A 15,057-nucleotide genomic window follows, 5' to 3' on the forward strand; every position below is an offset into this window, starting at 1 on the left:
TTATTTTTATCTGTACAATGTGGAAAATTTTACTCTATAAATTTCACAAAATGAGCTACTTTTATTAAAAGCAAAATCCCACCATTTTTTCCTGTTTGATATCATTCTACTTTTGATAATCTTTCACCTGACAAATACAACTCTCTAATCAATCACAGTTCATAAACTGAGATTTCAGCAAAGAAGTAGAAAGTGACATGTGGACAAAGCTTTTGATCTTTCTGGCCGGTGGTTTTGCACTGAAGGAAAATTATAGGCTTCTGCATGTCAGTGGCTGTGGAGAAGCTTCAGTGTTTTCCAACTGAAAGGGGCTGTAATGTTTTTTTAGGTAGAGTTCACTTGATGGTGTTATCATTTGATCTACATCCTTATATTTTCGTTGCTAAACCACTGTATTCTGTTGCATGAAGACTTTCCTTAGGTCAGCTGGGGAGACAGGAAAGAACATGATAAGATTGGGGTTACTGTGGTTTAAATAAGGTTGGGGACTCAGTAGGAGTAGGGGATGCATTCACTTGTTTTGTATGTGGAAGACTGAAGGAAGAATGCATACATTAAGCCAGAGGTGGTTGTATCCAAGTTGGAGGAGAAAGGAGAAATCTTAGCCTGAGAATGAGATTGATGAGATTGGGTTAAAGTTTAGAAAATCTGTGTCCCTTTTTCATTTAGTGTTTGTTGTCTTTTTAAAATTAAGTTGTCAGTAAACTCTCTCCAATGTATCTGAACACAGAAATGGGAAAGATGAAGTACTTAAAAAACTGCTGGTTACTATGTTTATATTTCTGTGGTTGGCCTATAATGTATTCCATATTCTCTCTTGTATTATTTAACTTTACAAGCATTTGAGAATTCTTTTTGTATTATACAAGAAGTAAAATAAGTAGCATTAATAACACATCCTTGTTCGTTATACTATGTAATACTCTTTTGATCTAGTTAAATACCAACAATAAAAATTTAATTTAAAAAGAATCTTGGACATACGAAATCTCTCAGTCCCAGTTAATTGAATCAGCCATAAGCATGGAATAAAACAAAGATGGGAGTGGTGCTGTACCCATGATTTACAAGCCAGGCACTGACTGTTGAACTGAATGTTTAAAAACATTCCGTTTTCCAGTTATACACTTTCCCTCACTCTCTCTCCTGTAGCTTGGATGTCTGAATTACTGAGGTGAGTAGATGGCAGGATGGCTTAAATGCTGATTGGGAGACTTGTCCTCTGCTGTGCCCTGCTGCAAGCACACACTCACTCATATATGTATTAGAGAGGAGGGACAGGTCATTGTATCAGGTGAAGAAAATAAAGTATTTGCATTGGAAAGCACTGTTTTATACTCTAGAATATCAGAAAAACTGGAACAATGTAAATTTTATCATTTTATGAAAGAGTTAAATAATTATACTTATGGCTCTCATTTATAAATTGTATACTTAATTTCTTTGCTTAAGGGAAACATCAAAACAGGTTTGGGATCCTAATGTTTGCCATTTTTTCTTATGCTGTTATTCTGAATGGGAGTTGTGTTCACTTGACAAGACCAATTCAACAATGGAAACAAGAATGATGACTTTCATCTTTGGTATATTTTTCAGTGAAGTGGTTGTTTTTTGTTTTTTCTTTCACACACCTAAGATTTAATTAATCACGTTAAAGTCTGCTCAGATGGACAATAATTTAACTAAAAAAATTTAGATTATAGTTAAATGCTATACTCCATTTGCTTTCTGCTTCCTGTTTTAGAATCTGCTTGGCTTCATTCCCCACCACTTCCCCAATGAGGCTTACTAGGAAAGCTCTTTGAAATTTAAATGCTTAATCACTTCTCAAGTCTTAAGGTGATTAAAGTTCTTCTTTTGTGTTATGTTTGTCTAACAGAAATAAAAATGTTACCTCCTGAAAATTTAGCTCCCTATATATGTTGGTGTTGTCAACAGCCTTTAGCTGATTTATAACAATACCTAATGTAGAATGTGTTGCCTGGGATCATCATAAGACTTTTTGTTTTTTCAGACAAGTGAAAATTACAGCCTGTCTAGTGATACCAGGTCACAGCTCAAATTTCTTGAACAGCTGGATCAATTGGAGAAGCAGAGAAAGGATTTAGAAGAAAGAGAATTGTTATTTAAAGCAGCCAAGGTAAGTGCCTGCCTGATTTATGAGTGAACCTGGCCTGGCAGGGAGGTCAGAATTGGCGTTGACATAGGTTGATTGTCTTGGCTTTAGTGGGATTTTAGATTCTCTGAAGGATACCTTAAAATAAAGTTACTAATAAAATCTTTCACACCTAGGATGGTATAGTACAGTAGCTTTCAGTTAGTTTATTTTAATGAGATATCTTTTGTCTCCACATTCTCAATTCTGTGTGCTTAGCGTCATCCTTACGCCCTCCCCAAAAAATGTTTTATACAATTTTCATGGCGTTTTTAATGATATGATTGATACCTGCCATGTTGAAGTTGAGAAAGGAAAGTTTAGAAAGTAGACAGGCAGAGTATGAGTAAAATGAAGAGTAATTAGGATTATATGGAACAAAATATAGGATTCCAGAAATGGGTTAGAGAAAGAGAATAAAAGACAGAACAGGTGAAGCTATTATTTATTTCCTTTCTCCCTTATTTAAACATTTTCCTGGACTCTTAGTGCCAGTCAGATTGAAAGCTAATTCCATTACAGTTTGCATTTTGTTTTGCTCCACATTTCTTTGCAGGTCTAGGGCCTTTGTGTGTAAAGTTTGGGCACCAGTTTTATTTTGTGTTTTAAACACCTTAGTTTTAATTTCTAGTGTTCTTAGCAGCCACCCCTTTTAGAGTATTTGTTCCTAATCACATGTGCATCACTTTATAGAAACTATTTATTTTAAAATTATGTCATACTTACAGAAAAGTTGCCAGAACTATACAAAGAACTCTCATGTCCTTGACTCAGACTGCTCACTTTTAACATTTTAGTGCATTTACTTCATGTCCACCCTTCTAGACACACATACTCATTATCATTTTTCATTTTCTGTTCAATGGAGGGTTTTTTTTGTATATTTACAATGTTGTGCAACTGTCGTCTCTATTCTTTTTCTGAACCCTTTTGAAAGCAAACTTTAAGCATGATGTCCCATCACTCCTCAACATTCTAGTATATATTTGTGAAAACAAGGACATCCTTTTATGTAACCTTCCAAGTCAGGGTGTGAACGATGTTAATACTACCATCTAATCCACAGACCCCGTTCAAATTTTACCAACTATCTCAGCTCTCTTTTTCCTTCATGGTCCTATACAGAAGTATGTGTTACATTCAGTTATCATATCTTTTCAGACTCTTTCAGCAGATTTCCTCAGTGTTTCTTTTTCTTTAATGTCTTTGACGGGTTTCAGGAATATAGTTCTTAACTTCTGTAGGCTGACTCTCAACCTAGGTTTGTCTGGTATTTCCTCAAGACATAACTTAAATCATGTATTCTTGGCAGGAATAGATAGAAATGATGCTACATTCTTCTCAGCTGATAATATCAAAAGGCCACCTTGATCACCTGGTTGTGTGGGTGCCTACCAGTTCTCTTCATTTTAAATTTGCCATTTTCTCTTTTGTAATCAATTGTTTCTCATAGGAAGGTATTCCAAGATTATATATACCAGTATGTCCCACTCCTCATCAAACCTCTACATATCAGCTTTGTTTTTTTTTTAAAGATTTTATTTTTTTATTTTAGAGAGAGGAGAAGAGAGGAAGAAAGAGAGGGAGAGAAATATCAGTGTGTGAGAGATACATAGATTGCTTGCTTCTCTCATGCCCCTAACTGAGGACCTGGCCTGCAATCCAGGCATGTGCCCTCTCTGGGAGTCAAACCAGCGACTTTTCTGTTTGCAGGCCAGCACTTAATCCACTGAGTCACACCAGCCAGAGCCCAACTTTAGCATTCATAGATGATGTCTACCTGAATCAGCCACCTCTATGATGTTTGTCAACTTGTTGTTCTTTATTCTCACCATCTCTTTTATACTTACCAGCACTCTACTATATGGAAAAGCTTTCCTTTTTCTCTTATTCATTCATTCATACATGCATTCATTTATATCAGTATGGGCTCATGAATGTCTTTGACTCGACAGATTGTAATCTATTACTATCATTATTTATTTTGATGCTCAAATTGCTCCTGAGTGGGAGACCCTTCCAGCTGGCAATTCTGTCCATTAGTCTTGTCTCTATCATTCAGTGAACATGTCCTTACTTTCTGGCGCAAGTTATTCTAGGCTCAGCTTTTACTCTTCCTTTCCAGCCCTGGAGTCAGCCATTTCTCCAAGGGAATCCTTCACATTTATATGAAGTCGAGGACGATATCCAGAAACCAATTAGAGCATTTTGTGTGCTCATCACTAAAGGGATGTCATTACATGTAGGCCCTCTCAATGGACAGATCTAGAAAGTACATGTATAGTATTATATTTGTACGCATGTGTGTGCATATACAATTATACATCTGTAGATGTATATGTATGTACATGCACACAGATTTATCTGTGTGTATATGTTATAAAACCATGAGTTTATATGGACACCTCCAACTCAATCAATACCTTAGGGTTCTTTCTAGACTTATCTTTTCCATGTTTATAAATACTTTCTCCATAGTCAGAAACTTGGCTCTCAGATTTACTTATGTCCTCGATTTAATTATTTGATCAATGTAATTAATCACCCCAATAGCCATGCTAGGTGACTCCTCTTGTCTGCTGCTACTGTGACCATGACCCTCATTTCAGTGTCCGTGTCATTGGCTTCCGTTCCCACTGGCCCATGCCTTGGTGAGTCCCCGAGTTTCCCTCATTACCCTGCATTCTTGGCCTCTGGTCTATACCTTCATGTGCTCCAACCCCCCACAAGGATGTGGGGTACCACGACCTTGTCGTTGGGCAGCTTTCTGCTCTCCCACAGCCTCAGTCCCCATGCTGACTCCTGTGATGGGAATGGCAGCTGGGAGAGGAAGGTGCTCTTCCTTGAACTTTCAAGTATTACAAGCAAGTGGACAGCCAGTGTAATGAAGTGGTTTATGGGTGTTTTATTTCTAATTACCGTGCTGTAAACAAGGTCTTACACTTAAATACTTGCTTAGTTATTATTGGATATAATATATTCTACTTCCTCTCACTCCCTCTTGGTTTCTTCTCCTCTAACAGACTTCTAAATATTGGAGTGTCCCAGGATTCAGCTCTAGGCCTTCTTGTCTGTCTGTATTTCCTTATAAATTTATATTTCCAGCTCAGTCTATATTCTGGAACTCTGGACTCATATAGCTAACTGCCTACTTGAAATCTCCACTAAGTTGGCCAGTAGGTACCTCAAATTTAATGTATCCAAAAGAACTCCCAATTTCCTCCCACTCAAAATACTTTTTACTCTTACAGGTTTTCTTAACTCAACAAATGACACCATTATTCACGTGGTTCAAGCCAAAAAGAACCCTAGGAGTCATCTTTACTTCTTTCCTCTCTCTTTACATCTGTTCTGTTTCTTAAATATATCCATCTTCTCTTCATCACCATCATCACCACTCTTAAGTTGTCTTTCACATGGACTTTTACAATGTTTTCTGACTGATCCATTTTTAAATACATTTTTATACTACCTTCAGAATAATGTTTCTGAAGCCATGTGTGTCTCTGTTGCTTCCCCTGCACTAAAATAAAACCCAAGCTTCTTACCAAATTTGCAAAGGTCTTACATGATCCTGCACCCCCCTGCTGCGCTGAACTTGCCTCATATCACTCCCCTTCTCACTTAGTCTGCTGCAGCCACACTGCTTGTGGCTCCCTACCCACCTTAGGATATTAGACTGCTACTTAGCTTTAAAACTGAACATTGAATTCCCTTCCCCTAAGTCTGCTTTAATTTCTTTACAAAGAAGTTTAACTCATTTACGAAGAAGGTAAAGCAGATTTAACTTCTCACAAAGTTGAAATTATCTTCCTGGTTGCTTAAGACAGAACCCTAGGAGTCATCCTCGACTCCTCTTTTTACTTCATACCCCCCATATCTAATCTGTCAATAAATCTGGTTGGCTCTACATCCAAAATATATTTAGAATGTAATCATTTACCATCATCTTCTCTATGATATTAGTCTAAGCTGCCCTCATCTTTTTCCCAGTCTTGCATTTACAACATTTGTTTTAGAACAATCTCCTATTTGCTGTGTGCCTGAGCCTCTAGTCCTGATGCCTGTCATACACCCTCTACATAGCAGACAGACTGATCTTTTGAAAGTGTCATGTCAGTGGCTTCTTCTTCCTGTGCTCCATACCCTCTAGCAGCTTGTTCTTATAATTAAACCCGAACTCCTTATCATGGCCTTCCAGGCAACCCATGGTCTCCAGCCTTGTCTCCCTCAACTTTTCTCTGTGTTCCAGCACAGGCTTTCTTTCCTCAAGTATTCCAAGCTTGTTCCCATTTTAAGTTTTGGCAATTACTGTGCCTTCTGCTTGGAGTGTTCTTCCCCCAGATCTTTGCATGGCTGCATCCTTCTTGCCATTCAGATCTCTACTCAGATATCACTCCTCAAATATGTCTTCCCTCCTATCCTAGCTAAGGAAGTGCCTCCCCCACCCCTCTCTCTTCCTTTCAATCATTTTACTTTTTTCGTAGCTCTTATCACTATCAGTAATTATTTGTATTTTATTTTTCCCATCATAAATGCCTTACATATTACATGTGTGTTTACCTTTTATAAAATTGTTTTATTTTTCTTAAAATGTAAATTACTTGAAAACAGAAACTCTGTCTTGTTATTTCATTTCTGTATCTCCAAGGCCTAGAACAGTGGCACAGAGTAGAATTTGTATTATGGATAACCAATTAATATTGGTTAACAAAGAATCAATAGTCAAGTGTACCTATGTTATACTGGGACAAAAAAAAATTACGCACACATATACACATATTTTTATATAAATACATAAATATATACTCATTCTCTTATAATATTATAGGTGGAATAACAAAGGAATTTGCCTTAGTTTGAGCTGAAGTGAAGTTGTTTTAGTAGTTTGGGAACAAAATGAAGAAAACAATTACTAGTTTGGGGTAGAATCTTAGGTAGGTATTTAGCTAAGATGTTTAAAATTAGAAGGCACTCTTAAATCTAAGCAGTTTCTTTCTTGTGTTTTCTGTTAACAAAAGTACTAATAAACCAGTAAACCTATCACGTAAACTTAATAAATTAGAAAAATAACTTCTAGCTTTTATTTTGGTAGTTATCTTCAATTAGCTAATGTTGCATTTTATAAAACAAATATTCATATTTTTAAGAAGCTAAATAGATTTGTTAGAATGAGGATACACCTATTCCAAGCATATTTGTCAGTAGACAAATGTTCATGGTATCAGAAATAAAGCTCCTCACCCTTTGTTTTACCACAGCATTAGCAATCCTGTAAGACTGTTCCTGTTTAGACTGTTAAACTGAACCAGTGTGGAAAGTGACATTCAATAGTCATTTATTAGAGGACCCAAAGATGATAAGATGCTCTAATGGAAACATTGGGATGTATTTTCTACTTAATTTTTTTTTTTTAATTATACTTTCCAAGAGAAAGAGATTTGGTTCAAAGCTCATCGGGTTCTTGATTTTAATAGTCTTTGAAATACCATATGTTTTTTTCCAAAATAGGTTCACCTGAGGTTTAGCCAGTGTTGATTGTTTTCATTCATTTAAGCCAACAGTTATCCTCCTTTTCTTTTCCCTCACCCATACCATTCGTTTCTTAGTTTTCAGTGTTCCAACAGGAACAACGTCATGCCTCAACTGGACCTGACCGCCGTTGTTAGCATCATTTTCGGTATAGGCTTCCTCCGGGCTAGAACTGCAGCGGCGGCCCAGGCGATGAGCGGGAGGGGTGGTCAGAGAGGGAGTGCACAGGACTAGATTGAGGCATTTTCCCCTGGAGCTAAGGTTTTCAATCACAAGAGAAAATTGTCATTTATTAAATATTTAACGGCAACTATAGTGTTTAGATGCTAGTAATTTCTATTAAAATTTTCTCTTCCTTTGATAGAGTCGTTCCAATAAAGAAGATCCAGAACAGCTGAGATTAAAGCAGAAAGCCAAAGAGGTAGGACTTTCAAGTTACCATGTTTGTCTTTGTGTTCGAGGGAAGGCTGGCAGCCCTCTCCTGGCAATTAGGTCAGGGTTTATTTCGCTGTTGCATACCATTTGCAGAAGCCTTGGGGAAGGACAGGAACTGCTGAAGGCAAGGGCAGTACTTCAAATGAGGTCAATGAGTGATGTGCTCTCTTTTAAAATTTATTTTCAAGGCTTAGACCTGTCTAGAAATGGCTCTTTGTAAACTACAGCAGCACACTTGGAGGAATATAATGTGGGATTAAGAAAAAAAAGAAACTTCTGAGATTTAGCATCTGGGACTGTACAATAGGCTACATTTTTCCAGGGTAATTGTTCGTTTTGTAAATCTGATACTGCTTATAATTCTTTGGCTGGGAGGCGGTACTGGGATTTAGTTTTAAATGGAAAATGCCTCTGGCTTTTAATTTTCTGGGCCCAGCAGTTTTCTGTTCTGGAATGGAGCCCTTGTTTCACACAGTTCATGTTTAGCTGCAGGGGTTTTAGTTTATAGCTTAGACTGGTTAAGCTTTTACTCCCAGAGGCCTCTGCATAGCAACTGTAGAAATCAACAAATAAGTTCATTTATGTCTGCAGCCTCCTCTCAGTAGCTGACTTTTTACATTTCCCAATATCCATTTCCTGACTTTTCTAGCCCCAGAGAAAAAAGCTCCACTAATTGGAGCTTATTTTAATTGAGCCTTAATATTGGATCTCACTGGAGTTGCCCCCAGAGCTGCTGAGAACAGAAGGAAATGAAAGTACCCAAGGTTGAAGATGTGGTGTGTGTATGGGGCGGGGGGCGGGGGACGCGGGTGTGTGTGTGTGTTTGTGTGAAATTTTTTACTTGACCTACAGATTCTTTTCCCTGCTGAATAAATCATCAAGCCTGTTCACATTTCTGATTAAGGATCTGACAGCAGACAATAATAAAGACAATTGAGGTGTGAGACGTGTGACATGGAGCTGAAGAAATTGGTTTCTATAGTTACTCAGCTGATTTCATGCAGTTTTTAAGGATCTTTGTGCTAAATTTCCTGAGCAACCTTTTTCCTTAACTGTGCCTCTTGAACTATGAAATTTGTTGTTGCTTAACATTGCTGCACTCGGCTTCTAGGTGCCAGCAGCAGCAGGTTATTTATGAATGTTTTAAAGGCCCTTATTGTTTGGATTAATGTAGGAGCTGAGGCAAAACAAATGGAAATCTAGTAAGAATCTTAACAATCAACGTGGTGTGTTTTCACTAACGTGGAGAAGGAAAATACATGAGCTCTGGATGGGAGGGTTTCTGGATTGGGGTGAGGAGAACTGGAAAGGGAGAATGTTAAAAAGAATTGAAACCAAAACATTTAATTTCAACAACAAAAAATTTCTCATACTCATTTCTTTCCAGTTGAAAATTTACCTAGTAATATCAGAAAAGATAATGTGAGAATGTACTTATAATCCTTTTTAAGCAAGCTTGGCTTGATGATAAATTATTTGGAAATGAGCAACTAGTATTGCTATGAGTCATGGGTATCCCTCTTTGTTTTAATTAAGGACCGATAAGATGGTTATGCACTTCTAATTGTATCCCTTTTTGGAAAATATATATCATAAGCGTACCCTCTTATCATTAAAGAACTTAACCTGTCTGTACCTCCTTCATAAATATCTGAACCATAGATTAATTTTTCCTTCAGGTTTATATGGGATGGTTTTGTTTGTTTTTTTCTTTTAATATTATGTATAATTATTCCCTGAGGGATGAATAGGTGGACAGCATTTTTCAAAAAAAAAGAAAAAATTGTAAGAGTAAATGTGAAAAAAAAAACAATACCTCTCTTAATGAGAGCAGGTTATGCAAAACCTGTTTTTTTCCCCTTCACTCGTACCTCCATATATTTCTTTTTCCTAGCAAGATTAAATAGACTCAATATAATTTCTTTCCAAAATATTTTGAAAGTTTTCTAGTTGTTTCCTAGCTTGTATCCAATTGACTAAAAAAAAGAATCAAACACATTGGCCCCATTCCAAGAACAGAGCCTCTCTTCTTTAGTTGCAAATGTTTGATAAAAGTAAAATATTCTTATTTTGTCATCCCCCTGACCCCTAGAGCTCTTAATAACTTTAATATTCTAAGGGGAGGGGCACTAACTTAAAACCAAACATATAGGGATACTATATTTTGTTAAGTGCAAAAATCACTGACCCTATCTTAATATAGAGTTGAATTGTTCTCTTGTATGGTAATCTGTAAGGTTATTGTTTGGGATATGCTAATTGTTATCACACTGCTATAAATTACAAAGCTTTAGTTGTGATTTTGGGGGGAAGTTTTCTTCAGTTGTGAAAATTAGCACAGATTCCTTATAGTTTCTTGGTTTAGAACTGCTTCACTTTCATTTTCCTACCTATCTACCACTGCTAGTCATAGGAAATTAATTAATGACAGTATTTTATGAAAGCAGAACTCTGAAGAACTGTTTAAAGAAGTTACAGACTTTATTGTTGCTAGGAAATGTTTCAGCAACGATGTTTGTCATAAATATTAAGTCACAACTTGAATCCCCTTCATACGTACTTTTATAATCTATGTTTGCTTTCACGTGTTAAGGACTAGAGTTTTGATCTTAATCATATTTCCGCTGTGGGTTTTCTTCTCTCTAATACAGTTTTAGGAGATACTCATTTCTTCCTTGCATTCTGGAACTGTTAAATTGGGCCAGTTTTTATAACCTGCCTGATAATTTTTTTTATTCTTTTTATTGACTTCTTCCAATTTTGTCATTCTCATTTGGCACGTAAAAAAAATAGGCAGCCTTTGGGTTTGCCTCCAGCCTAGTCTTATTTCATTGAAGTAGCTCCTGCTGCATACTGTTCTTATTGACCTGACAGGTTATCTGTCTATTTGAAAACCTTATTGTTGTTTGGCTAAAATGTCTGTGAATATTCCTGTAATTCAGACATTTTAGTTTCAACTTTGGGGCTTTTTTCCCTTTTGCTGTTTTTGCCTGAAAAAGTATTATATGTGTTCTCTCTATTGTAGCTCTATATTTTAAATGATAATATTTAAAATTTTAATTTAAAAAAAATTTTCCTAGATACCTTTCCTAAAATGTACATACTGACATTCTTCAGTTTCACCCTTTATATGAGAAAGGTTTTAAATAGATTAGTAATTACCCAATTCTAATTTCAAACAGGCAGGCACATCTCTGTTAAATGCAGCTGCAGATTTGTCTGAAATGTGTGCTTTGTGTCCTAAATTACATCTAGCTCTCAGTGTTTTCCTTTCTTAACACATCAGCTAGAATTCTGCAGAGCAGGCCATCTGACCTTGGAGTTCAAACATCCTGATTTTTTACACATTTGTTATATATATTGCAACCTTTATTTCCTTTTGAATATCTTCTTTCTCCTTTGGGAGATGTGAGTTGAGTATATCTGTGAAGAGTTAGACAAAGAATTCATTTACTTTCTCTTTAGCAGTTCCTACCATTCCCACTTTCACCTGTTATCAGACAATATAAGGAAGAGAAAGGAATGCTGAACCTGCTGACACATTTTGCTTCACAGTGCAACCTGTAGAAACTGGGCAAAAGAATAAGTTTTGAATGATTGAAATGCATAACAGATTAGAAAACTTGTAACCTGAACTATTTAGAATTTTTGTTCATGGAAAATGTAGGATATAAAAACTCTAAGTAATGCAGTTCTCCATAAAGCATTATTGTGCAAGAAGAAAAAAATAATAAGTCACATTACTGATTAGAAAAATACATGATTTAGATATGAAAAAGGCAAGAGACAGTCTTAGAACAAAATTGAAAAAGGTACAGAATCAGTAAAACATATTTAATGCTAACTATTAAATTAGAGCAGTTTATGTTTAAACTTAGGCTAGTGCTGCGTGAGCCAGAACTGATGAAACACTGGAGAGGGCAAAATGAAATCTGTCATCGAAAGTACTGTCTAACAATCAAATTAATTCAGTATGAAGAAGACATTCTCAAAATGCCTAGTTGTAAAGAACTTGTATACATAGCAGAGAACTAGATGCAGATGTTTCAAAGCATTGCTTGTCCAGGGTTATAATGGTTCTCTAACTGGCATGCATGAGAGTTATTGGGGAACGCTTGTTAAAAATACAAATTGCTAGGCCCTACCCCCGGTGTTTATGGTGTAATAGTCTGGGTGAGGCCTGAGAATTTACATTTCCAACAAATTTCCAAGTGATTTTGCTATAGCTGGGGCTGCTCTGGAGATGACATTTACAACCATTGGTCTTAGGGGAAAGAAAGGGAGCCTTTAAAATCTGTCATTTTTAATATTCCATTGACTAAATGTTCATAGAAGTTTAAACAAAATACTGTGATTTGGGAAGCTGAGAGTTGGCATCTTAGATTGGCATAGTTCAGTTACTACCAATTACTATTTCAATAGGTGCTCTTTTGGAACCAGGAAAGCTACACTGGGTTTTGTTTTTAATAGATACTTTCATAAGAAACCTTTATTGGTTGTATCTCTTGATTGGTATACCTTACATAGAAAATATTTTTTCCAGAGCTTCATGAGAAGGTTATCTGAATCTTTAATTTTGAAGTATAGGATCTGTGTGTCTTGAGAGACGTGTTACCCTTTTGGTGGAAGAGATGAATATTAGTTTAAAAATATCAGAGAACTAGAAATGAGGAGTTTTGGATTCTTGATTCGGCCTGCCATTATCTAGATACCGCTTTGGGGAAGTTAAACTTCTTTAAACTTCCCTCAATTATCTTGTATTTTAAAAAGAATGTAATAATACATGCTCTGCCTATGTTTCACAGTTGTAATTTAAGAAAAATGAAGTATAAGAGGCAAACCAGCCCTGGTTAGTGTGGCTCAGTTCGTTGGAGGATCATCCCATAAACTCAAGGGTCGCGGGTTTGATTCCCGGTCAAGACACATGTCTAGGTTGCAGGTTTGGTCCCCAGTCAGGGCATGCATGAGAGGCAGCCAGTCAATGTTTTTCTGCCTCCCTTCTCCTCTCTCTAAAATCAATAAGCATGTCCTCTGGTGAGGATAAAAATAAGTCTTAAAAAAAAAAAAATGAAAACCAGTAGCCTACAAACATTAGCTGCAAATATTTAAGATAGATTCCATTGAGCTCTTAAATGTAAGCTAGAGATTGACCATGGATATGTTAGGGTTTTTTTTTCATTCCAGGACTGGAAGGAAGATTGAGAAGTAGAAAGAATGTAATGGTGAGAACTGGGGGGAAAAGTTATATAATATAATGTGACTATAACACTGTTTTAAATAATACATAAATCAAGCATTATGTTTAAGTGCAAAAAGAGAAAGTGTCTAATTGAGATTATGTGGAATATGCTATTTTCCTGAAAGACAGGGATGGATTAGAAAGGCTGACTAGGAAAGCATCAGAGTATGCATTTCAAAGTTTAAGAATCTCAGGTATCCTAGACGGTGTCTTGATATCATAAGAACTAGCCTTAGTTGTTGGGAGAATAAAATAACCAGACCCCGTACTGTTTGATTTGGTGGAATGCCTGCTTAATAATTGTCTTTAAGGGGTTGAAAAGGATCCTGTGTTTCTATTGTGGTATCCTTAAATTTTGGGTGGGAGGTTGATTTTTTTGATAACTTGCTTTTTTTGGTTTCTTTGGTTTAAGATTCAGCTGCTAATTGGTTTTGGTATGGTATGTTTGTTTTGTTCTGTAGCTTAATACTTGGGACTTAACCTTGCTTTCCCCATTAAATTACAATAATTCAGAAATGATTATATAAACATTGTAGATATTTTAGTTTGGTTAATTCTTCCAAAGCATATCCAAAAACCTGTTTAAATTTTTATTTTTAAAAAAGTCTATTGTTTGGTGGTAGGTTGTCACTGTTATCTCTGTGTACACTTAACTTTAATTTTGAAACTTAAGCAAGACATCATTCTTAAGTCTTTGTATGCTAAATTCAAAGCCTGGTAGTATACTTTATTAGTCTTACTTAGATTCTTTCGAATATTCTTGTTGGTAGCATTAGCTGTTTTTCATTGCTACTAATGTATTTATTGTTAGACAGCACAGATAATCCCTGGGGGAGATGTTAATTTACCACTCAATTCTTTACCTTATACCTTATTATCACTTTACAAAAGTTTGTAGCAAATCAGACTGAAGTGACACCGCATCATATTTCTGAATCAATCATTTATTGTGAAGGACAGCTCCGCAGTTGTCTTTTGCACTGTCAGTGCCTGCATATTTTATATCTTGCTTTCCTTAAACATGGGAAAGAAACATTTTTGGGTTTCCCATACTGTCAGTGTCATAACTGCCTAGATAAGTTAGTCCTTCCTCTTAAGTATGTCTCTGTATCTGTTGAGATTTGGCTATATGATGCTTAGTTTATTCATTCTTCATCTAGTTCCTTGGATTTGATAAGCTTTTGGTTTCTGTTTTCATTAATTTTAATTTTTTTCCAGTATATTTTGTTCTTGAAAACTGTATTTAGCATCAAGAAGTACCTTTATTGAACTTTACCTCTGAGAGTTTGTGTGATCTTTAAGGTAATCTTTTAATGTGTTTTGGGTCTTGATTGAAGTCAGTGCTATCGTAGTTAAAAATGAACAAAGACAAGTACTAAACACAAGGGATGAAATAATCTCTAACTACTATTGCTCTATTGTGCTCAAGGGCACTGACTTCAATTTCATGGGACCTCTTCTTAATATCAGAGAGACTGTGATAAGTGAAATGCAGGCTTTGTCACTAGCCATAAAGGAATGAGTCAGGATTCTCTCAAAAAAGAATATGCCAAGCCTGTTAGGAGCAAGGTGTGTGTTGCTGGTATAGGTGAGCAAGCAAGCTTAAGTTTTATAAAACAAAGTCTATTTGGAATATAATTTAACTGAAACCTGTTGTTAGAATCCTGGTTAAACTAACATTTAAGGGTTTCAGTGA

At 36.0% G+C, this 15,057-nt stretch overlaps 1 protein-coding gene across 2 annotated transcripts in view; it reads left to right on the forward strand.

The window, feature by feature from the left end:
* Positions 1 to 15,057, forward strand: part of TAF4B (TATA-box binding protein associated factor 4b) — a 128,879-nt gene that overhangs the window by 80,673 nt on the left and 33,149 nt on the right. For both annotated transcript variants that reach the window (XM_054583478.1, XM_054583480.1), the window contains 2 exons: positions 2,015 to 2,140; positions 8,052 to 8,108. In XM_054583478.1, the coding sequence (XP_054439453.1) occupies positions 2,015 to 2,140; positions 8,052 to 8,108 (183 nt within the window). The remainder of the gene's footprint in view (positions 1 to 2,014; positions 2,141 to 8,051; positions 8,109 to 15,057) is intronic.

Source organism: Pteronotus mesoamericanus, unplaced genomic scaffold (assembly GCF_021234165.1).
Source record: "Pteronotus mesoamericanus isolate MK-2021 breed Mesoamerican mustached bat unplaced genomic scaffold, CSHL_Meso_final contig_74, whole genome shotgun sequence".
Classification (NCBI taxonomy): domain Eukaryota; kingdom Metazoa; phylum Chordata; class Mammalia; order Chiroptera; family Mormoopidae; genus Pteronotus; species Pteronotus mesoamericanus.